General features: G+C 40.9%; 2 protein-coding genes and 4 non-coding genes across 12 annotated transcripts in view; 3 read left to right on the forward strand and 3 right to left on the reverse strand.

Annotated features, from left to right (window-relative positions):
* The first annotated feature begins 3885 nt into the window (after positions 1-3885).
* trnaf-gaa (transfer RNA phenylalanine (anticodon GAA)) lies at positions 3886-3958 on the forward strand. The gene has a single exon. It is a non-coding gene; the product is annotated as a tRNA-Phe (tRNA).
* An 804-nt stretch (positions 3959-4762) lies between these two features.
* Positions 4763-4835, reverse strand: trnaf-aaa (transfer RNA phenylalanine (anticodon AAA)). Its single transcript has one exon. It is a non-coding gene; the product is annotated as a tRNA-Phe (tRNA).
* Positions 4836-5495: 660 nt separating this feature from the next.
* trnaf-gaa (transfer RNA phenylalanine (anticodon GAA)) lies at positions 5496-5568 on the reverse strand. The gene has a single exon. It is a non-coding gene; the product is annotated as a tRNA-Phe (tRNA).
* A 1360-nt stretch (positions 5569-6928) lies between these two features.
* trnaf-gaa (transfer RNA phenylalanine (anticodon GAA)) lies at positions 6929-7001 on the reverse strand. Its single transcript has one exon. It is a non-coding gene; the product is annotated as a tRNA-Phe (tRNA).
* A 3037-nt stretch (positions 7002-10038) lies between these two features.
* hs6st2 (heparan sulfate 6-O-sulfotransferase 2) lies at positions 10039-15529 on the forward strand. 2 transcript variants are annotated; one of them, XM_006781289.3, is made up of 2 exons: positions 10039-11101; positions 13897-15529. In XM_006781289.3, the coding sequence occupies exons 1-2, from the start codon at positions 10524-10526 to the stop codon at positions 14720-14722; spliced, it is 1404 nt and encodes a 467-aa protein (XP_006781352.2). In that variant the 5' UTR covers positions 10039-10523; the 3' UTR covers positions 14723-15529. The 2 variants fall into 2 exon arrangements, with proteins under 2 accessions (XP_006781352.2, XP_006781351.2); XM_006781288.3 differs by having other exon boundaries at positions 10040-11101; positions 13894-15529.
* A 2298-nt stretch (positions 15530-17827) lies between these two features.
* The window catches only part of mbnl3 (muscleblind-like splicing regulator 3), a 39188-nt gene continuing 33143 nt past the window's right edge, over positions 17828-23872 (forward strand). For all 6 annotated transcript variants that reach the window (XM_006781286.3, XM_035912079.2, XM_006781285.3 and 3 more), the window contains exon 1: positions 17828-18115. The gene's annotated coding sequence lies outside the window, so the exon portion shown is untranslated. The remainder of the gene's footprint in view (positions 18116-23872) is intronic.

Consider the following 23872-nt stretch of genomic DNA (forward strand, 5'->3'; position numbering starts at 1 on the left):
AACGGATAAACGATCTGCAAATTTGTGGATCAGTGACGAAACAGGGCGACGTCATCCGTTTGATCCCTTTAAATCAGATGGCGAATAAGAGGCTGTAACGATCACCCTGCAGAGGGAATGATCTTTCTGGTTTATCTGTCAGATGTGTGATCGATGAGCTCATCGGCGGATATTTCGGGCTCTGCGCAGAAATCCTCATTAAATAACACCACATGTGTGACGATGTAAATCGTCTTTGAACTTTACTTCATACTTGTAAATTTGGAGTTTTTATTTTTGCTTTCTGTAGCTCCTGCTGAGTGATTATGTAAGACTAATTAGCTCAAGGGAGATGAACGTTTTTCAGTGTTGGAAGTAAGTCATGCCGATTTCATTGCAAACACCACAGGAATGCAATTTACTGCGCTTAAAGAAGCTGGTGAGATAAGACAGCAGCGGTGTTGTGGGCTTAGAGAGGGATTCACTGTATCTTACACGTCTTTTAAATGCCTCCACAGGGGTCCAAACGGGATGCTTCAGTCTGGCAGAGAGGAATGTGGGGTGGGGCCGGTGACATTCCTCTCCTCTGTACAAGCCCCACTGCCTCAGATCGCTGATAAACCAAAGCATATTTTCCTAAAATTAGCTCAAGTTATGTCGAGGAGGCTTCAGTTTCACACCAACTAAGAGCAGAAGATTAAAGCAGAAGCAAAAACAACTGAGAGAATCTACAAAGAAAAGGCAGGGGTAACACATTAGATTTTGTTGTTGTCAATTTAATGACTACAAGAACACCTGAAAAAAACATAAGGAAGACAAAAACTTAATTCTTGCACTCTTCCAACTTTTACTGCACATCAGCCCATAATTGAAACTGTAAACTGCAAATGCACTAGTATATTGCCTAATATAACTAATTATAATATAATATAATATAATATAATATAATATAATATAATATAATATAATATAATATAATATAATATAACAAATAAACCATCAAAGGAATATCAGAATCAGAATCAGAATACTTTATAAATCCCAAAGGAAATTAGGGTTACAGCAGGCAGCACGCTAATGGCGCATGCACACTTACAAAGGAACCTTCTGACCAACTTTACACAAACATCACATTGGGGAGACATGTCAGAAAGGTAGGCTGATAGGAAAAAAACAACGAAAATACATAACATGAGGTAAGAGGAGGAGAAAAAAAACTCCACTCAGACTGAGCTCCCAGTGGGAGAACAGTTTGATAACAGAAAAAACACCTCAGCACAAAAAGCACATGACTATCAATACACCATAGAAACACAAGACAAGCAACAGGGGCGGGTAAAGGGTAAGAGAGAGCCGGTGTAGACAGCGCATCCGGTCCTGCAGCATGTCTGCGCTGGTCCAGTCGACTGCCATCTTCCCCGGTAGGGCACAAGCATCGAAGGCATTTGGAAAAGGAGGGGGGATCAGTTTGTGCATATCAGTGTATGTGTGTGTGTGTGTCCAGAGTTCAGCTGAGACAGTGTCCTTCGCCCCGCCAGGCTAAGTAAACAGTCTTCCAGCCAACCCAGGTAGCCTTGCATGGAATGGGGGGAACAGTCTAAACACAGTCGTTATCAGGGTGTTTTGTTCAGCTCCAGCCTTGAGGCCGCAGCTGGCGCCAAAGGGGTCTCCGCATGAAGTGATGATGGTTGTTACTTTAGTGCGAACAACTCATATGAATTTCAAAGCTGTTCTAACAGTCCAACACTGGTCTCTCAATCTCCCGTTGGAGAGCCGTGAGCTTCTCCATGATGTTATCCAAACTTACGTTCCGTGATGTTGTCATTCTTTTTGCTCAAAGAGCCGATTCTGAGAACTCACGACCGCAGTGCACTTCCCCAAGATGTGATCAAATTTGTGCTCAAAGGTGCTATTCGAGCTAGCCCCTCCAGATGTAATCCAGTTTTTCACTCAGAGGTCTTGTTCTGAGTATTCACGGCAGCCATGCGTTCTCCAAGATCTTCTCCGTGCTGCACTCAATGAGCCCATTTTGAGAAACTCACGCCTCGTCCCATCATTTCAATCCCAGCGGGCAGCCTTGTGGGGGTTTGAACAGCCGGTTCCGTTTCCTTAATTCTTCGATAAGCCAGGGCCAAGCCAGCTCCGATCAGCAAGAACCCTGTTATCATGGTTCCGAATAGGTAGATATCTTCAGCAGTCAGGCTCACCCGAGCCCTGACTTCTCATTGAGAAGGGGTGTCAATTGCATTCAGAGACCAGTTGATCAAATCCATAATTCCTCTTTTAGGTTTTAGAGAACAGACTGTGAGAGAGTGTTCAGGGAAAAGTAAGTAAAAACACAAGACAAGACAAGGACATAAGATATATTTTCTGTGCCTGATGCTTTGCTGCTGAAATAGCTCATTTGGGAGAGCAGCAAACCTTGCTTCGCCCAATCATGTGTCTCCTATCATGTGTCTCACTGAGATCACCTCATCCAAGATGCCAGTGGGGGTCCATGAGCCTAGGAAAGGATTTCAAAACTGCATTGTAGGTGCAGACAGTTGTAAGCCACCCGAAACATCTGCTCATAATGACCCACGCCTTCTTTTCACACCTTGGCTCGTGTGGTGAGGCACATGATCAATAGTGGATCAGCGACTCTCTTAAGGACATCTAGCACTTGGGGTTCAATAGGGGCTCTTGTGGGGCGATTGTGGCTCAAGAGTTGGCAGGTTGTCTTGTAATTGGAAGGTTGCCGGTTTGAGCCCCGCCTTGGACAGTCTTAGTTGTTGTATCCTTGGGCAAGCCACTTCACCCGTTGCCTACTGGTGGTGTCAGTGTGCCCCAGGGCAGCTGTGGCTATAATGTAGCTTGCTATCTCCTGTGTGTGAATGGGTGGATGACTGAATGTAGTGTAAAGTGCTATACAAATACAGGCCATTTACCTGGGGGCTAAATGTCCACCTTTTGGTTTTACAACTGAAGAAGCTTCTTGGATGAGAGGTTTCATTTCATCTCTCATCCAAGTGACTTCTTCAGTCTCAGCTCCCTGAGAGTTTCCCCACCCTTATAAACTGTACATTTGCATAATGACTGAAGCTTACACCACTGGTGAACAATGGGCTACATCATTAATATCTAAATTGCCATGACCATGATCCACAACCACTGATAAAAGACCATTTATTAATGACCATTGTTTCAATTGCCATGAGTACCATTTTCAAACCTCCGCTCAAACCAGCAGTCCTCCTTGTCCAGGTTTGGGGTTAGTGTGTACATCCTCATCATTGAAAGAGTGGCCACTGGCCCATAGGTGTCCTGGCCTGAAGAGTTAACTCTTCTGTGTTGTGCCAGACGCGTAGCCAGAGGTTGTTTGGTTTCTCTGATGTATAAATAAAAGAAATCCTCCTGGCACTTAACACTATATTAATCTGTTTGTGCTGAGGGACCTGATCATTGAGGTGGACCAATTTTTGGCACAACATGGGGTTTGGGGTTTGAAAGCCACACAGAGATGCAGTGTTTAGAGAAAATGCATCTTGCTTTTTCCGATTCTCCTGACACATAAAGGATCACTAAAGGTTTTCGCTCAGGCTGCAATTGTCTTTCTTCTGTCCTGGATCCCTTGGAGCGTTTTCTAGGTGCCTTCCCAGCTTTGACAAACGTCCAGCTGGGATAACCACATTTGCTCAGGGCCTTCTTGATGTGATGTTCTTCTGCTTCCCTGGCCACTGTGTCTGTGGGGATGGTGTTCGCTCTATATTGTAGAGCGAACACCCAGTTTGTGCTCCAGTGGATGTTGAGAGTCAAACCTTAAATAATGAACGGTATGCATTGTTTTAAGGTACAGATCAGATTTTAAATGTCCCTCATTACTGATGGAAATCTCACTGTCACTTGCACTACTTATATCTGTGTAAAGCCGAAATAGCTCAGTTGGGAGAGCGTCAGACTGAAGATCTGAAGGTCCCTGGTTCGATCCCGGGTTTCGGCAATGGTTTTATTTATGTTCACCCTAAATTACTGCTTGGCATATAACACAACACAGGTGTGGCAGAAATCCTTAGGCAGCTGAATTCATAGAAAAGAACTAACAAACTTCTAGCTGATGAAAAGTGAGGACACTGGAAAAGGCTTTGGTGACATTTCTGCTTAAAAGATGCTTTTATACTGGGATTGCACATAAAGCGTCGTCTGATGGTTGGGTTTCCTTATTAAAGTACCTTGAGGTCATGGTTATTGCAAATCCACTAAGGTACTATTAGGTGACACGAGCATAATAGTAGTAGTCCTAACCCTGCCCAAATAGCTAAGTTGGGAGACTTGGTGTAGGTCTAGTGTAGTAATTTTTTTCTAACTACTTCAGACAATCTATAACCCTCTTCCTGTAACCGCTTTCTGGGCTCATAAATATTTTTGTCACTGAGCAGTGATATCATTTTCTCATGATAGTCTTTCTGGTTTAGCAAAACCATGCACCTACCTTCAACTGCCGGAAGAATGATAATAGTGTTGTCATTACTAAGTGATATGAGTGCCTTCCTCTCCTCCATACTGATGTTGGATGTTGGCGCCTTTGCATTACTGAGAGAGGCAGAAACTTCCGTCCACAGTGTTTCCAACACACAACAAGTAGGTCAAAGTACATTTGTTGCCTGGTCTTAGTCTTTTCATGCTGTGCTAGACGAGATTTCTTATGTGCTGTTTGCTCATACTCACGTACCAGCTTGATAAAGTGGGTTAAAGGGAACCTCACATTGCTATGGAGTATTTGAGGGTTCACGTAAACATTAACAATTGCCGAAACCCGGGATTGAACCAGGGACCTTCAGATCTTCAGTCTGACGCTCTCCCAACTGAGCTATTTCGGCCACAATCTGTGCCCATAGTGCCACACGCTCCAATCAGAGATAAGATGGCAATCAACCAAGCCAATCAGTCATGCTTGTGTGGGACAATAAAACACACTTTACTTTATTTATATAGCACATTTAATAACAACAAAATGCTGGCCAAAGTGCTGTACAAAGATAAAATATTGTTCTATTACTGGGCTTCACAAGAGAAAAGTTAAATAAATTATACCCTGAGGTCTCTCCTATCTGTTTGAAATGCTCCCTAGCTAAAGATAAGTTAAGCCATAGTTTTGTTTTTTTGTGACAAGGTTAAAAAATATTGGGCTGATATCTTTGATTCAGTGTCTCAAATTTCTTGATTCAGGTGAGGACATCCCAAAAAGTTGATTCTGTTCCTCTGGACGTGGTGTTTTCAGTGGGAGAAATGTTTCGTCACTCATCCAAGTGACTTCTTCAGTCTCGCTTGACTGCAGAGTTCTCCACTCTTATTAATTTCAGTCATATTAGCCCACGAAAATCACCAGCACAAGCATGACCTTGAACATTGAAGGCTGTGTGGGGGAACGCATTGTCATCTTGGAGGACAGAGTTTGGTGTCAGATGGTTGCAGAATTTCATCTAAAATCTGGATGACAATCATCACCTTCACAACACCTCAACACAAAGCAAACAGATTGCCGAAACCCGGGATTGAACCAGGGCCCTTCAGATCTTCAGTCTGACGCTCTCCCAACTGAGCTATTTCGGCCACAAACTGTGCACATAGTGCCACACTCTCCAATCAGAAATAAGATGGCAATCAAAAAAAGGCACAACCAAGCCAATCAGTCATGCTTGTGTGGGACAATAAAACACACTTTACTTTACTTTATTTATATAGCACATTTAATAACAACAAAATGTTGGCCAAAGTGCTGTACAAAGATAAAATATTATTCTATTACTTGGCTTCACATATAAAATTCATGACATACTGGCTAGCTGACAGTGTTAATCCCCCTACATGGTTGCAACTGGAGCAGGAAGCTTGTCAGTCTTATTGTATAGGAGTTATACCGGTGTCTCTCTTGCCCACTGATAAGTCTATGTATGACGGCAATGTGGGGATACACAGCACCATATGTATTGTTGAGCAGATTAAACTACACTTTAATTTGAAGTCTTTATCCTCTATCATGCCCATTGCAGGCAATCCATCTTTTAAACCATCTATTGTAGACAATACATTTTGACTTTGGAAACAGGTAGGACTGTACAATCAGTAATCTATACTGGGAGGGTGTCTTTGCCGCTATCAAGCAGTTACAAGAGATATACAAAGTACCAGGGAGAGACTTTCAGATACCAGCAGATGAGAGACTATGTCAGTAAATACTCACAGAGCTTTGAGAGTCTTAACAATTCCTTTCTTGATAAATGTCTCCAACTTTCACCTTTTAGTGAGAAATGTATTTCTTGCATCTATCAGAGTCTAATGTCAATGAGCCTTTTGAACTTGTTCTTTATCAAGTCTAAATGGGAAGAGGAGTTAGGTATTACAGTCACTAACATTCAATGGGAAGAAGGTTTGGAGAATCCATAAATGCAAGACAGTGCTTAACTTAATTCAAATCTCTATATCGTCTACACTTCTCAAGAGAAAAGTTAAATAAATTATACCCTGAGGTCTCTCCTATCTGTTTGAAATGCTTCCTAGCTAAAGATAAGTTAAGCCATAGTTTTGTTTTTTTGTGACAAGGTTAGAAAATATTGGGCTGACATCTTTGATTCAGTGTCTCAAATTTCTTGATTCAGGTGAGGACATCCCTAAAAGTTGATTCTGTTCCTCTGGACGTAGTGTTTTCAGTGAGAAATGTTTCGTCACTCATCCAAGTGACTTCTTCAGTCTCGCTTGACTGCAGAGTTCTCCACTCTTATTAATTTCAGTCATATTAGCCCACAAAAAACTTTTAAAAATCACCAGCACAAGCATGACCTTGAACATTGAAGTGTGGGAAAGCATTGTCATCTTGGAGGACAGAGTTTGGTGTCAGACGGTTGCAGAATTTCATCTAAAATCTGGATGACAATCATCACCTTCACAACACCTCAACATAAAGCAAACAGATTGCCGCAACCCGGGATCGAACCAGGGACCTTCAGATCTTCAGTCTGACGCTCTCCCAACTGAGCTATTTCGGCCACAGTGTGTAGTGTGAAAGGTGGTTCCACTTATGCTAAATATTATTAGCTGGTGATCAAACAGCAGTCAGACCAGCATGTCTGGCATCAAGAACATGCCACTTTCAATCACCTTTCTTCTTTATGTTCAGTTTAAACGCCTCTATGGGGCCAAGCATCTTGGAGGATATAGTTTGGTGTCAGACTGTGTGGGTTCTTGGTCATCGAGGTGATGGTAGTCTAAGGAGGTTAGAAATAAAGCAACTGGACTTGTTGAAGTTTCTTGAAGACATTTCATCTCTCATCCAAGAAGCTTCTTCAGTTGTAAAACCAAAAAGGTGTAGAGTCCCAGGTATTTGACCCCTAGTGGTAGTTGTCCCTTCAAAAATAGCGTAGGTCATTATGAGCAGGCATCTTAGATGAGGTGATGTCAATAAGTCACATGATAGGGTGAAGCAAGTCACATGCAGCATGTGGTTCTATAGAAGCAAACATAATGGACACTGAAACCAGTGTTTACCAGTTTGTCAGGCAGGAATGCACTGACTGATAAGCTGCAGCCTGATACCAACGTTGTTTAAAATAACATGATAGTGAACACCACTGATATTATTTTGATGATTTATTTGTTTGGGGTTTTTTTTCCTCTTTGTGCCAGGAAAATAAAGACATCAATATATTAGTTATATTAGGCAATATATTCATGTATTAGTACTTTGCAATTTTATTTATGTGCTGATGTGCAGTAAAGGTGGGGAGAGTGCAAAGATGGAAAGAACTGACTGTTAGTTTTAGTACTTTTGTGGTGGTTTTATGGTTTATTTTGTGAGTTGTTTTGTCTTTCTTGATATATTTTAAATGTAGTGATTGAAGTGATTTAATAGATCGCCAATTATGGTACATTTATCGTGTCCTCAGAGAGCTAAAGGAAGATGAAAACAGCCAACACAAACCTATTAAACACCAACAGAACAAGCATGGCAGAGCAGTTCAATACACTCAGAACAATCCAAACGTGAGCAGCGTCTGTGGGTGAAAGCATTGTCATTTTGGAGGCGTCAGAACTTAAATTTATCTCAATATTACCATCAATGACAGTGATGCCACTTAAAACTACCAAAACCCAGGATTAACCTACGGAGCTTCAGCTCTATAGTCTGACGCTCTCCCAGCTGAGCTATTTCGGCTATGAGACACCAGCGATAGCAATGTCTCCAACTACAAACAGTCAGTGGGCTAACTCCTTACTTGCACCACTTGCAGTAACTTGGTGGATTTGCAACAACTGTGACCTTAATTCAAAATAGTTCCTCTTAAATTGCAAAAAGAAAAAGTCTGACTTGCACAGGCACATCTGCTTCAAAAGTTGTTTACCTCTACTTGAGCAAATGTAAGAAAAATGTGATCTGTTTTTAAATACCCTACCCTAAAACCTCTGTGGTCATTTCCCAGAAAACCCACTGTAGTTAAATAAGAAGACAAGCTTTCTTTAATTACTACCGTAAACAACTTATGCCTCTATAAAGGTTTCTGCAAGTTTCAACAACATAACCCAAAATTAGGTCTAAACCTCTAAATGTGTAAATGCTCAGTTTCAGTTTTTTTGTAGTTACATTTTGTATGATGTCAGTGAGAGAGGATTTCCTTAATATGGTCATGTCCTTGAAACTTTAAATATATCCAGAAGTTGTGGAAATGTCTTTGCTCACTAGCGGAGAGTGCTTTCCTTAGAAAACACAGTTTTTACAGTTTCTTCCCGCAGTAAATATAAACAACGATAGTTCAGGAATAAACATCGCATATATTTTTTTTAATCATAACTCTGGTTTTACATGGGCAATCGACACAATTTAAAAACTGGTATATAGTTTGAAGTCCACACTTTAAGACAAAAATGGAAATCGGGGTTGTCTTCTGTTGACATAACATCTTTTTGCTATGTCATCTTAATTTGGTCATGACTATTTTATTCTTCCTCAGCTAATCAGCAGCACATGTGCGATTGTCTCCCCCTCCTAACTCCAAGCTGAAGACAGGTTCAACCGTCTGTGCGTTGAAACATAGTAACGAGACCACACCGCATTTTCTTGTTAGTAACAAGGTCAAAGCCAAATTTATTTATATAGCACATTTCAAACAGCCGTGCTCAACAATATAAATATAAAGTGCTTAACAATATAAAAATGGCATTAAAAAGCAACAATGTAATACAATAATAACAATATAAAACAGCGTTGTAATGATTGAAATGGTTATTCCCATCTCTAATAATGACACAATTATTTGTATTTCTACTACTCAAAAACTAGTGACAGTATTTATTGATCAGTATCCACAAATTAAAATTGTAAATAAATGACACTAGTTGTCATTCACTCAACTATGCATTAACAGACCTCTCTGCATTGAATCATATCTGTTATTAACCTCTGTCTCTCTTCCACAGCATGTCTTTTATCCTGTCTTCCTTCTCTCACCCCAACCGGTCGCAGCAGATGGCCCCGCCCCTCCCTGAGCCTGGTTCTGCCGGAGGTTTCTTCCTGTTAAAAGGGAGTTTTTCCTTCCCACTGTCGCCAAAGTGCTTGCTCATAGGGGGTCATATGATTGTTGGGTTTTTCTCTGTATCTATGAAGCGCCTTGAGGCGACTTTTGTTGTGATTTGGCGCTATATAAATAAAATTGAATTGAATTGAAATTGAATTGAATAGTTGTGCAAAAATCTGACTGAGACCCTAAACTTTACCTTAAATTTTTCAGCTTCCCTACTCACATTTCCAGTGGTTGTACGAGTTGTCATAGTGTGTCTTCCGCTTTGCTACCTAAAACCAGTGTCATAACCTGTCAACGACGTTGATTAGCTGCGTATATTAAACAAATGTGAATCTTATCATTGGCTGGAGCCGCCAGTCACCGGTCACTCACTGACTCACACTGCAAAACAGCACAGAATGACTTGTTATGTGTATATTTTAATTTGAATTCAGGTTGGAATTCTTTGTGCGTAGACCGTGTCAGCAGAGCGCGATTGCGCACGCACGCAGCTTAGAGGGAACAGTGCTCATAATGCTTTCCATGGTCTGGAAACCCGTTCAGGCATCGAAATGTGGGAGGTTATTTAGTGGCTTTTAGAGGCGCAGACCTTGTCGTGGCTCTTGATTGGGACGTTGCTGGGTGACGTAATTGTTCTTGCCACACTGAGCGCGGTGGCTGCTGGGTAGAAAGGTCAAGAATCGATGGCCGCGCTGGACGCGGTGGATTTGCGGCTGTGTTCAGGGAACTGTTGGCTTTATGGGGCCGATGGAAACTCATGAAAGGACCACACGGCGGCTTTAACGGAGAGCCGCGCTGGGCGTCGCTTATATTCCGGGGAAACGCTGAGCTCGTCGTGCTTTGATTTCCTGACTCTCTGGCTGCCTGACAGACTCATTGTTGTTGTTTTGGCTTCATCCGTCGGACACACACACGCTGCTCCCCGAGATCCACCCCCGTCTGAGACCGGAGTCCGGACTGCCAGAGTGATGGTCTGCTGTTCGTCCCTGGAAGATGGATGAGAAATCCAGCAGCAGCAGCCACCACAGGCTTCTGATCGTCCTGCTCATGGTAATGCTCTTTGGCGTAATTATGGTCCAGTATGTGTGCCCGAGCAGGTCTGAGTGCCAAGCGCTGCACCGGCTGGGATCCTGGTTTAACAGCGGCAAAGCGACTGGGTCCCGGGGCGGGGACAGCGAACTCCCGGACGGGTTTCAGAAGGATCCGTACATTGCGGAAGACGGCGCTATGGCCCGGTTTGTTCCTCGTTTTAACTTCACCAAAGAAGACTTAAATCGCGTCGTAGACTTCAATATCAAAGGGGACGATGTCATAGTGTTTCTGCACATTCAGAAGACAGGGGGGACGACCTTTGGGCGACATCTGGTGAGAAATATCCAGCTAGAGAGACCCTGCGAGTGTCACGCAGGTCAGAAGAAGTGTACCTGTTTCCGTCCAGGTAAAAAGGAAACCTGGCTCTTCTCCCGTTTCTCCACCGGATGGAGCTGCGGCCTCCACGCAGACTGGACTGAGCTGACTAGCTGTGTCCCATCACGCATGGACTCTCGTGAGGCTCCGAGGAGTCTGCCCAGGTTGGTGAAAAAAGGGGGGCTCAGTGGGGGCTGGTGCCTTTCACCAGGGGTTTCCCCCCAGTCTCAATGGGGCTCTGGGGTAAACACTTCGTACTTAAGCTTGTCTGTTGCTTTATTTAAGATAATTGCGCATTTTCCTGTCAGCTTTGTAAACAAAATATTGTTTTATGCTTGAGTAATTTAAACCCCACTTAAAAATAGTTGGAAAAACTTTTTTTTTTAACACTTTTTAAATCAGAGCTCGTGATTATATGCAGGAAAAAAACGTATTCATTCACTATAGTCCAGTTTTTCCACCAATTGCACAGTCTTGTTGTTCATTCACTATAATAGTGAGATTACTATACAAGTAATCCGAAATGGTCAATATCTAAGAGGGAAAAAAAACTCCTAATGCAAGGTTTTCTGATTCAAAATGGGGTTTTGGGGGGTGATTTTCCCACATATGGTGAAGGCTAGTGCTGTGGCACAGTGCAAAGCTTCTCATCGATATGGTACCAAGTAAATACAGAGCTGATATTTTTTACACTGTCCCAAAAGGTTGATTCTTTTCATCTGGACGTAGCATTTTAAGGAGAAATGTTTTGTCACATGTCCAAGTGGCTCCTTCAGTCTCACCTTACTGCAGGTTTCCCCAACCTTATAAACAGTACATTTGCACAATAACTGAACCCGGTCCACTGAATAAACAATGGGATTATTAATATGCAAATATTCATGACCATATTAATGATGAGGAAGACCTCGTTAGTAAGGGGCTGGATTTTCCTATGATTCAGTGGTAAAAATTATTGCTGTAGAGGGAAAATTTTGGGTTTACTGGCAAGTTGAAAGGGAAATTTTTAGATAAAAATTTCTTCTTCCACTCTATCATTTAGTCTCTCCACTTTACCACTTTCCACTGGACATTATATTCCTCATTTCCAGTTAATACTTGTACAGCTGCTGTTATTGTGTGTATATATATATATATTTATATTTCTTCATACATTCTTATATATTTCTATACTGTGTATTTTGTTGTACAGTTATTTTATTTTCAACTTTAATTTATATATTTTATCTTATTCTTTCCCAGTTAAATTTACCCTTCATTCTAATTTGTGTTGTACAGTTATCTCATTCTTAACTTAATTTTTATATTTTATTTTATTTTATTCCTTCCTGGTTAAATTTACCCTTTTATTTTCATATTTATTTCCTATCTTATTCATAGCCTTTTCTTTTTTCTTTAGGTCACGAGCAGTTGTCTAAGCATTTCACTGCATATCATACTGTGTATGACTGTGTATGTGACAAATAAAAATTTGAATTTGAATTTGAATTTAGCTTTGAACAGACCATCCACTGACATTAATTAGTATTTTCCTTTTTGGCAAAAAACAATCAAATAAGTCAAAACGATAACATATTTGTCAAAATGTATATAAGTACAATTGCACAATAAAGCTGGTCATTTTGGCATTTAACAGTATTTCTGTGACAAGCGGTGTGGGAGTTGTTAGGTCCAAAAGTTCTGGGAAAGTGTTTATCGCACAACAACATAGTTTGGTTTACAACAATCCCAACAAAAGTGTATTTAAAGTTTGAGTAAATTAAACACCACTTTAAAAAAAAAAAATGTATGCAGGAAAACCTTCGTAATGCCACAGCAATTTGTTGTAATTGTTCTCTGTTTAGCCATGATTGATTGTACATTCCAGGTATGCAAAGTGCATGGTGCTGCAGTACATGGAAATGTAAAAAAACAGAAAGACGGGTCAGTATGTTTGCTCTAAAGTTGTCAAACAGAACTTGCTGAGCATGATGCATTTCAACTTCAAGGTGACTGAGAAGCGATGTATGAGTTGTTTTTAAAGGACCTGATTCACTGGTGTGGCAGGGATAATGGAAAGTTGCCAGGGGTCAATTATGTGCTTTGATTTTATTTTAGTTTTCCACTTCTAATCCCTGTATTGTAATGTTTTGCAGCGAACCAAGACTAATAGATTTAGATTCAGAAATATCCTGAAGTACAAACAGAAAAGACAGGCACTCATGGACAAACTTCCTGCTTTCTAGGGAAAAGTGGCTAATGTTTGTAGCATTTCTACTCAAATCTTATATGTATTATCAATATATCCCTCGTACTGACCTGTGTGAATGAACATTTAGCAGCTTTAGAGGCAGGTGGAGTTTGAGGTAACCTATAAACCAGCCAAGTATGGCAAAAAGATCTGGTGAGACTGTGATGCCAAAACTCAAAGAAAGTTTAAAAACCACAACTAAATTACAGTAGAACATTTTAAAATATCTCTCATTGATAAAGGAAACAGCACAGGTATGATAGAAGCGCATAGAGCCAATACAGAAGTATCCTGTGTAAAATATAACGGGGTCATAAATGGTCGCTTTAGGTTTAAAGATGGTTTCTTGCATTCATCAGCATCTTCTTTACTGCTCACCCCTCTCACCTTCTCCAAACATTATGAAGCAGTTTTTTTGTTTTGTTTTGATAACGTTTTTTGGCACCAACCAAAGGGTTTAGACCTTCTACTGAAGGAAAACTCTGATACTGTCAGTGTTCAACTTTAGATCATAATAGCCATGAAACAGCAGGAAAATGCACAGACTTCCGTTGAGTAAAGGTAACACACACCCATTGATTAAACTGTATACAAACCCACTGTGAGCCAGGAAAAACTGTATGAACGAAAGTAAAATCAAATACTTCAGCTCTAAATGAAATAAAAAATCAGAACATTGTTAGTTACAACTTTATTACTGATCTAATTGTGTCTGTTTCTCTCCAGCAGGAACTATTATTATATCACCATCTTAAGAGACCCTGTATCACGCTACTTGAGCGAGTGGCGTCACGTACAGCGCGGCGCCACGTGGAAGGCCTCATTACACGTGTGTGATGGACGTTCACCAACGCTGTCAGAGCTGCCGAGCTGCTATTCAGGAGATGACTGGTCAGGCTGCTCCCTGCAGGAGTTCATGGACTGTCCCTACAACCTGGCCAACAACCGGCAGACCCGCATGCTGGCTGACCTCAGCCTGGTTGGCTGCTACAACGTTTCCACCATGAGCGAGGAGGAGCGCTGGGCCGTGCTTTTGGAAAGCGCCAAACGCAACCTGCGGGGCATGGCCTTCTTTGGACTGACCGAGTACCAGCGTAAGACCCAGTACCTGTTCGAGCGCACCTTCAACTTGGAGTTCATCGCGCCCTTCACGCAGCTAAACGGCACACGCGCCTCCAGCGTGGAGGTACCTCCAGAGACGCAGCGCAGAATCCGCCAGTTGAACCGATGGGACGTAGAGCTATACGAGTACGCCCGCGACCTTTTCCTGCAGCGTTTCCAGGTGGCGAGGCAGCAGGAGCGCAGGCAGGCCAGGGAGAGGCGACAACAGGAGAGGAGGCGGCTCCGTGGTGGGCTCAGAACAAACCAAGGGAGGCAGCTGAAGCCCACAGAAACGCCGCGTCCCACCAACAGCCGCTCTGTTGTAACCGAGGAGCGGCGGAGAGAAAAGCCTGCTGAGGACAGCGTGGCGTCTGAAGTGCCACTCCCAGACTGGTGGGATCTGGATGAGAATAGCACTTTAGAGGACTATTTAGACAACGTGGAACAGTGGTAGCGATGGGTACGAGCAATGGGGTGTCTTAATGCTAAGTGTGCCAACTTCTGCCTTGTCTGTTTTCATATATCCAAGTTATTTTTAGCATATACCTTCCACAGATGTCCTATTGAACAGTCTTAAACTACACATTATTTATATTGATTATATTTCTTTCCCACATGGGCTCACAGAAAGGCAAGCTATATCGGTCTCAGTGATGGTACTTAACCTTCAACACTACATATTGAACCTACCTGAACTCCTAATATAATGTAGCTAAAACAACAAATTGTTGTTTTATTCCTCTTTGTACAAAGGTACACTTTAATATGTTTTTCTATTTAAGAAAACAAACACTGTTTCTTGTGATTAATAATCTATATGTTTGCCAAATCATTGTCTGGTCTGCGGTGTGTACATTTCGAAATGTACCTGTGATCTCAAGTGTCTTTTTAGTAACAGAAAATGAGAATGCATTTTTTTTTTAGATACCTCAATGTATAACATTAGCTGCTAAAGTTGTACAATTACTGAATGTGTCTGTTTTGCTTTTTGTTTTTAATATAAAACAAATGCTGTTGCATCTGCTGAATTGCTCTTCTGTTCTTCCCAAATGGAGATGTCTCCTTTTTCCTCGCTGATATCCTTTTGTCTGCGAATGCAACACAAAAGAGTGCACGCTTTTGTGTTGCACGTGCAGACCTTTGAAAAACCAGCAGGGGGCGCTGAAGCAACTTTAATGAAACAGCAACTTCCTGATACTCACGGAGGTAACAGCTTTTTCTTGAATTCGGTTGGGTAGTATTAAGATCATCTTTAAAAGCACCTCGGAAAATTTGATGTGTATAAAATATTAAATAAATGTTTAGCACAGCAAATGGAAAATTATTATTTGGAGTTTACCAGATTGTGAAAAGTTATTGGCTACTCTTTGATTTAATACTAGTAACTTCTAGAAATGTATAAGGTTGTTGACAGGAATCTAAAATCCTGATAAACAGGCGTGTATTACTCCAGTGTACCTTGTTTGAATGCTAGTTTAACTCAAAATTAGCACACTTGCAGATAATTAGGCTAAACAACAAATCATTTTAGGTATTTTTAAGGAATTAACATTTTAACACACTTTTTTAAAAGTGTATTAAAAACATGGTATCACTTCACTATGGCTATGGTAGCCTCTGTACTATACCACAGTCGTTTTTATAAACAGCCCCTCATTTTCAGAGGCTTCTGATAAGTAGTTTCGTGGTCAGGCAAGGCATGTAACTCGATTCAAAGTGTTAAATTTATACTTTAAAGCTTTATATTTTTGAAAAGGAGGCCCAAAGAGCGAGAGGTCACCATCAAAATAAATCTATCAGAGAGACTGCATAAACTTTAGGAGTCACCGAATAAACAATCTGGTGAATTGTTAAAAACAATGAATGCACTGATCAGCGACACCAAAAAGCCTGAAAAGACCACAGAAGAAAACTTAAGTTATTTCTATAGTTAAGAAAAACAACTCTAACATCTAAAAAGTCAAGAACACTCAAGGAGGCATATCATTGTGAAGGTCTACAATCAAGAATGTAAATACAGATTATTTACAGCAAGGTGAAAACTACCAGTAATAATCAAATCCAGGAAGGTCAGATTAGACTTTGCCACAAGAAGAAAAAACATGTAAAAGATCCTTCACACTTCAGAAAAAAAGTGTGTATATATATATATATATATATATATATATATATATATATATATATATATATATATATATATGAAGCAATGAAACGACTAAGTTGTATCAGAATGACAGGAAGAGAAAAGTGTGGAAAAGGGGAGATACAGCTTGCGATCTGAAGCATGGCATATCACATGTCAAACACGGTGGAGGGGATATTATGGTATGGGAACGTATGGCTGCTAGTCAAAGCCTGTCAATGATATTTACTGATGATGTGACTGCTGATAGAAGCAGCTTTAAGTTGTGAAGTGTACTTCAGGGCTCAGCCAAATGCTGCAAAAATGATCAGCCAGAGTTTCACAGTGTAAATGGATAATGACCCAAAGCAAAAGCAACCCAAGAGGCAAACAAATGGGATATTCTTCAAAGGCCAAGTCAGTCACCTGATCTCAACCCAACAGAGCAGCTTTTCAGTTATTTAGTACAAAACTGAATGCAGAAAAACAACTGAAGGTGACTGCAGTCAAGGCCCGGCAGAACACAGCATCTGGTGATGTTCATGGGTTCTAGACTTCAGGCAGACTTTGACTGTAAAGGTTTTTCATCCAAATATTAAAAACAAAATCAATATTTAGAATTATAGTAGTTTGTCCACTTAATTTTTAGATGGTATTTGACAGTCATGTCCTTAAGAAATCCAGCAAAGGCTAAAGTACACAAGAACTAGACTGAAAATCAAAGGATAGAAACGCACAAAAGAACAATGTAAATTATGGATAGCTCCACTCAGAGCCTGAACCTCAGCATTATTAAAGCAGTGTAAGATCATTTTGACAGAGAACAGAAGATAAGACAGACAACACCCCAAGAATAAGCCTTCAAAACGCCTGGAGAACTATTCGTAGAGACTACTTAAAGAAATTAGGAGAAAGCTTGCTTAAGAGAGTTCAGAATGTGTTAAAGAATAAAGGTGGTCACACCAGATATTGACTCCTAAACTCCTCAGAATTGGGAAAAATAGTTTTTGGCCGTAAACACAGTATTTCCCATCTTCTAGCAAAATATATTTTTTTAAATTTTATAATTTTGCACAGTAGTGTAGCACAAGCATTAGACACTAAAATTATATTATATTATATTGTATTATATTATATTATATTATATTATATTGGGGGATCGTTCTCGTGTCCAGGTAAGCCTTCCGTTGAACCTGAATGTATATGATGTCACCTACATGCACGTATAGAGCTGGCTTTATCTACCTGCTACATGTTATGGCGGTCCACCTTCATACCTGCCTCCCTTCAGTCGTGACTCTGATTTCCCTTAATGATGCTATCAAGTAAGCGACACACACACGCACACACACACACACACGCTCGTCCAACTCCTCCCTCTCCACATTGCCCTCCCTCAGATTTTTTTTTTTTTTTTTACAAATCTGTTCTCAGTGTTGTGTTCACTTGCATTTGAGCTGCCCTGTAGACAGAGCCCGCTTCTTCTTCTTCTTCCTTTCACTCCGCTGCGGCAACACGCTTTTTTAATTTTCCACTCGCTTCAGATTTATTTTATTTCACCCAGCAAGCGCCCCCCTCCTTTTTTCTCCTTCTCCCTCCAAGGCAATGCTGAGTGCGTTACACCCCGTCTGTGCGGAAAAACAGAAAACAACGATCAAACAAACATTTCAGCCGACGTTACGTTTTTAGGAGGAGACGTCTGAGCCCGGCGGATCACTTGGACAGGTAAGAGAGCGCAGAGCACGCAGAGACTGGCGCAGCCTGACGCATTTGTAATAACTGTGAGTTTCGTATTTAACCCGTGCTGCAGCCATTTAATGTGCCATGTTTGACTGCAGCCTGTTGCGTGGACACTGAAAGCTGCCTCGGTTATTGCTAAACGCGTGCGTAAATCGCCGCGTTTTACACATATGCACTGTAGTAATAACGTTTATAGGTATTTGCACGCTTAAGAGCATGTCTGGTAGAGGAGTGCAATGCGCTGTGTGGAGACAAGCGGTGCAGAGAAAAGCGTTTTGGCTTGTATGGAGAATTATAATTTATTGGACATTTAAAGTCCAATTTTTATTTATTTATTTTTTGTGTTCTCCCCAGAGTGAACTGCACCAAATATTTTAAAAATAATCGGTGTTAAATTACTCCCCGAGTCAGCCTCTCTACAGTAATATCGACTGTAAAGCTAGTAAACCCTGCAGGTTTCTATCTATGCTGTCATGCGGCCAGCCTTGTCCTTGTTTGTCCTGTATGAGGTCAGACACTCAAGCCACCATGCGACGCTGTGTTGTCACTACTTCCCTGCCTAAACTGTATGCAGTGCTTGTGTGTGTGCGTGTGTGTGTATGTATTGCCATCATATCAGGCTCATCTAACAGTGCAGCCTGTCAGGACAAGTTCACACTCCCTCCAGGCTGTGGACTCTGTACCAGTCTAGCTAGTTTTTCTTTACTTAATATAAATACAGATAAACTGACACACACACACACACACACACACACACAAGAGTGCACACAGCTACATTTCCCACATAACCTGTTTTCATTTTCCCCTCTCTCACAGACACACATTAACAGCCCTCCATCTTTTATGGCACAAATAAAACCATTCACCGACGCTGTAGCAGCGATTGCAGAGTCAGGGATGCACACTATTTTTACTGTCTCGGCTGTAAAATAGATAACTTTTATTATCTCGCTGCAAAGATGTGAAACTTCCAATCGAAAGCAGCCACACAAGGAAGTGAACTGAGAGTTTTTCTCTCATTCAAAACTGGTGAAGGGCGTGAAATGGACGAGCTGAGCTGCATGCTTCTGACTAATATGATCGGTGTTGTCCTGAGTGATGAAATAGGTTTGTTGTAAGTTTGCTTGAATGGAAGCTGTGGCGCTTTAATGAGCTGAAGGGATTACTGATACTTAACCTAATTACTCTGCTCCGTCTCTCTCGCTCCTGGCTGCTGGCTTTTGCTCTCATTCTGATTTATGGATCGTTCACTTTTTTTAATCAATCACCTGCTCATTGAGGTTGTCCTGGTGTGCCCTCCTATGAAAAAAAAGCTGTCTGTTTGCTGGGTTGTAACCTGCAGATAAGTGATGTGCTTTCACAGCTTTGGTATTTTGTTTCATAACTACCTGTGCCCTCTAGAAGTAGAAATCACCAGGCTTTGGGGGGATGAGGAAACTCCAGATTAAACAAAAAAACTCCCACAGGAAACTCAGAGATTCTCGTGTGAAACCAAAACATTTTTTCCAGGGTACAGTTTTAAAAATCCCACACGGTCTTCCCCCGGTTGGTTAAAGGCCATTTTCGTTCAATCTAACATTAATATATGATCCGATGTAGGACGTTCACCCACCCTGCTTTTATTATTCTATTGTTGTTTCTGTCAACATGCAGCATTAACCAGTAACACTCAGCTTTTAACGACTGAAAATAAACACAAAACAGCAGAGAAAGGTCACTTTTAAGCCACTCAAATTGGACCGCTGGGGAAAACACTAAAATGCTCCATTATGCAAAAGAAACACTGGATTGTTTTTTCTGTATCTTGTACATTTTTATTGGTATTAGGCTACCTGCTAGTGTGTCCGTCGAGGTGACAGCCGGCCCACGGGCTAGACATAATGCAGACGTCAGAGCTCCGGTGAAGGTTACGCTGTCGGTGCACCCTGTTTGATGACGGACGCAGTGCGCTCGTGTCAACAGCAGCCAGCGTCATCAGTCCTCCCCCATCCGTGAGCCACCTACGTGTTGACCCCCACCTGCTGACTCCTTGAGCCCCTCTGCTCGCTGCAGACACCTGGAGGACAGGCAGCGGTTTAATCACTGTTATAACTAGGGCAGTCTGTATTTATTCACCGTGCTGCATCCCTGTAATCACCTGTTTGTGCCACATTGGCTGAGATTATTTATGTAAAAAAAAATGTACACTCGTTTGTACAGCTCGACTTTAACTAAGCAGGAATGCAAATCATCAGTTTTCTAATTAGATAGTCATCGTGGCTCGTTTCTGTAGCCCTGGTTGCGCAGGTGACCCCACACACTGACGGCTGTAGTCCTCATTGTAGTGGGCTCATCCTCTCTTGTTTGCATTGATCAATATTTTTTAAGCAAAAGTGCAAAATGATGTCAATGTTCTGGTTCCCACTACAGATGATATAGTATTAGATTTCCCCCTTAAGAGTTATCTTTAAAAAAGCCCTTAATCATCATGTTGTTTGACTCTTTGTGACCTTGCAGTGGTGTCCACTAACTCACCCAGTCTTATTTGCCACTTATGCTGACGGGCCTTAGCAGACTTGCAGAAGCTTAAACGTGCCTGCTGCTTTTGCAGATTCCCAGCAGAGCTGCTTAGAAGACTTTAGTTTCTCTTTTCACAAGTCTAAAAATGTTGAAGTTGTTTTCCTTAATTCACCTGCACGCGGTTTCTTTGCTTGCTAACAAGCAAAATAAGTGAATCCAACATTGCCACAATGGTGAAAAAGCCAATGCTGATTATGAATTGACCTATAAAGAATCGCTTGCCTCCAAATGAACTTTAGTCATAACATGAGTGCAATGATGAAGACAAAAAGTATCTGGAAATCATTAATTAATCAGATAATCAAGGAAGTGTATTTTAAGAAAGTTCGTTTCATTAGTTAAAATCAGTTTATCTGTCAACCAGAATTAAGGTAGATTACCTCCAGCTCTTGGTGTGTCAGCATGGCCATAAACTACTTTTTATAAGCATGATATTCATGCTTTTGTCTTTAAATTGCAAGTCATTGTATCCCAACAATGCAAATGGGATTATTTGTCAGTGTAATTGTGCATATATACACTTCATTAAGACATTATTATTTTATTATACACATAATAAACCCTTTCCTGGATATATTATGTTTAATCACTGAACAGCACTTTGTTATCTGTGGTGTTTGAGCAGATAATTAACATTAATAAAACTAAAGTATGCAGTATCACACCCACGTTTCCTGATCAGCATTTAGGTTTAAGAACCTTTGAAGCCAAATTCTTTCTCTTTCATTTTTTCTTAGTCGATCCTTTCACTCTGTCTGCTTCTTCATTCCGTGCTCATTGGCTTTTTGTTCGACTCGTGTGTCTTGTGGTCTCCTCCTGTCAGATCTATTGTGGTAGGTCGGGTTTTGCAACATAGCAGCTTAGCAGTAGATGTCAATTCTAGACTGTGTTTAAAAACACATTGAGACTGTTGATATGTCAATGTCTTATTAGCCTGAACTATTTTTAACAGAGATTACAGTTTTTCAGCTGCAGTAGTGTGTTAATGAGTCCTGGTTGACCGGTTGACCATTTTACACCGTTTCAAGTGTTTTCATGGTGTTTTAGAGCTATATATGAAGAGGAAAGGTGTTGGTCTGACAAAGAAACCACTTACAGTGCATGCTCATTCCAGTGATCATGGTGCGTCCTGGATAATCCTCCTCTCCAACTCTAATAATCTGACTATAATACACAAAGTCTTTGTCTGTCTGACTGTGTGTTTGTTTCTTTGTCTGCAAAGTCTTTCTACGCTATCAGGAGTTGGGCAACGAAACTTAGAAAATAGATAAATCTTAGGAGGCTCTTAGCCAAGGGTCGGCAATTGATTTTCCTTAAGGTGGCCACATATGAAACTGGCACTGTTGTAGAGGGCCGCATCAATAAGCTTATAAAGAACTAAAATTAACATTGAGCGGAATTAAATTCAAATTATAGGTGTGGCCCTCCATGACAATCTCAGCTTTGTCATGTGGCCTCTTGGGAAGATGTATTGCCAGCCCCTGTTCTTGGCTATGTCCTATATTATGTCATCATCATGTTGCTTAACAACCTCCTAGCAACAGGCTAAAATGACCTGATTTTTGGCATTTACGCATCTGTAAAACCTCATAGAAACACCCCATTCATTTTATTTCACAATAACGTTTACTATACAAAAGATAAATTGTCCTTAATACATTATGATGCCATCACATTGCCTAGCAACCACCTTGCAGTGGGATAACGCTTGACCCATTTTTAGCATATACATAACATCTATCAGTCTTATTTATTTATTTATTTTACTTTTTTTTTACATAAAGGACATCAGTTTACCAACAGCAACAAGCCAACGAATGCTGAGGTGTGTTGTTGTGATTGTAATTTACAGTTCAGCTCATAAATTCAGTGTTTTTCAATTCGATTTTATTTATATAGCAACAATAATCGCCTCAATGCACTTTATATTAAAAGGTAAAGACCCTACAAAATACAGAGAAAACCCCAACAATCAGATGACCTCCTATGAGTGGTGATAGTTGAAAGGAAAAACTCCCTTTTAACAGGAAGAAACGTCTGGAAGAACCAAGCTCAGGGAGAGGCGGCCCCTGGCCATGACCGGTTGGGGTGAGGTTAAGTACTCTAGGAACAAGTAAGCCTGCAGTCTGAGAATGAAAAGCTCTACTGGGGTGATATGGTACTATGAGGTCTTTGAGGTAAAACGGGACCTTGCATGTGATGAGATGGATTTTAAATTCAATATTTTATTCAATAAAGTCAATAAGAAAGTGTTTACTGAGGACATAGATCAAGTTGGCCAAGCACTTTTTTCTCATAGGCTTCTACACAACCAGAAGTCTTTTTATAACCAGAGAGGTTGTCCCCTATGGACCATTAAAAATAATGCAGGTTTCGGGCACATCTTACATTAGCTTCACTTTTCAGACTTGATCCACCTTTTGTACTCTCTCTAGTATCCATCCATTCATCCAGCTTTCTTATTTAATTCAAGGCCGTGAAGTGGTTGGAGCTTATTACAGGAAAGCTACCCATCACAGGGCAACAAAGAAGTAGTTTAACACTTATTGGAATGAATGCCATGAAATTTCTGCAAAGAAATGTGTGGTTTCTGATGAAGATGACATTTTAAAATTTCCAACAGTATTAATGAGCAGGTACATGTTTGCTTACTATACTATATAAAAAAAACAAAAACAAAAACAAAAACAAAAAACAGAAAACCTCTTGATTCTTTTGCTTTGATGTAGTTACTTACTAAGGTGGTGGTGTTTTTTCTTGTTTGTTTGTTTGTTTGTTTTGTTTTTGCTTTGTTTGCCTTCTCTCACCCCAACCGGTCGCAGCAGATGGCCGCCCCTCCCTGAGCCGGGTTCTGCCGGAGGTTTCTTCCTGTTAAAAGGGAGTTTTTCCTTCCCACTGTTGCCAAAGTGCTTGCTCATAGGGGGTCATATGATTGTTGGGCTTTTCTCTCTGTATCTATGAAGCGCCTTGAGGCGACATTTGTTGTGATTTGGCGCTATATAAATGAAATTGAATTGAATTGAATTTTATTATTTGCTTCGAGCCCTGTGTACAGGAGCTGCATGCTAAAAGATCTTTTGTTAAAAGGGTTGGCGTAATAAGCAAATGCTTCAGCCAATACCTTTTGATTAGCCTTGGCTCATGCTTTCTTGCTTTGTGGTAAATCTTTGTTCTGTCTTCACT

Source organism: Neolamprologus brichardi, chromosome 2 (assembly GCF_056152115.1).
Source record: "Neolamprologus brichardi isolate AB-2024 chromosome 2, ASM5615211v1, whole genome shotgun sequence".
Taxonomy (NCBI): domain Eukaryota; kingdom Metazoa; phylum Chordata; class Actinopteri; order Cichliformes; family Cichlidae; genus Neolamprologus; species Neolamprologus brichardi.

Coding starts and splice junctions, on each gene's coding strand:
- hs6st2 (XM_006781288.3), top strand. CDS start 10,524: ATGGATGAGAAATCCAGCAGCAGCAGCCACCACAGGCTTCTGATCGTC. Junction 11,102..13,893: donor GCTCCGAGGAGTCTGCCCAG/GTTGGTGAAAAA, acceptor GTTTCTCTCCAG/CAGGAACTATTATTATATCA.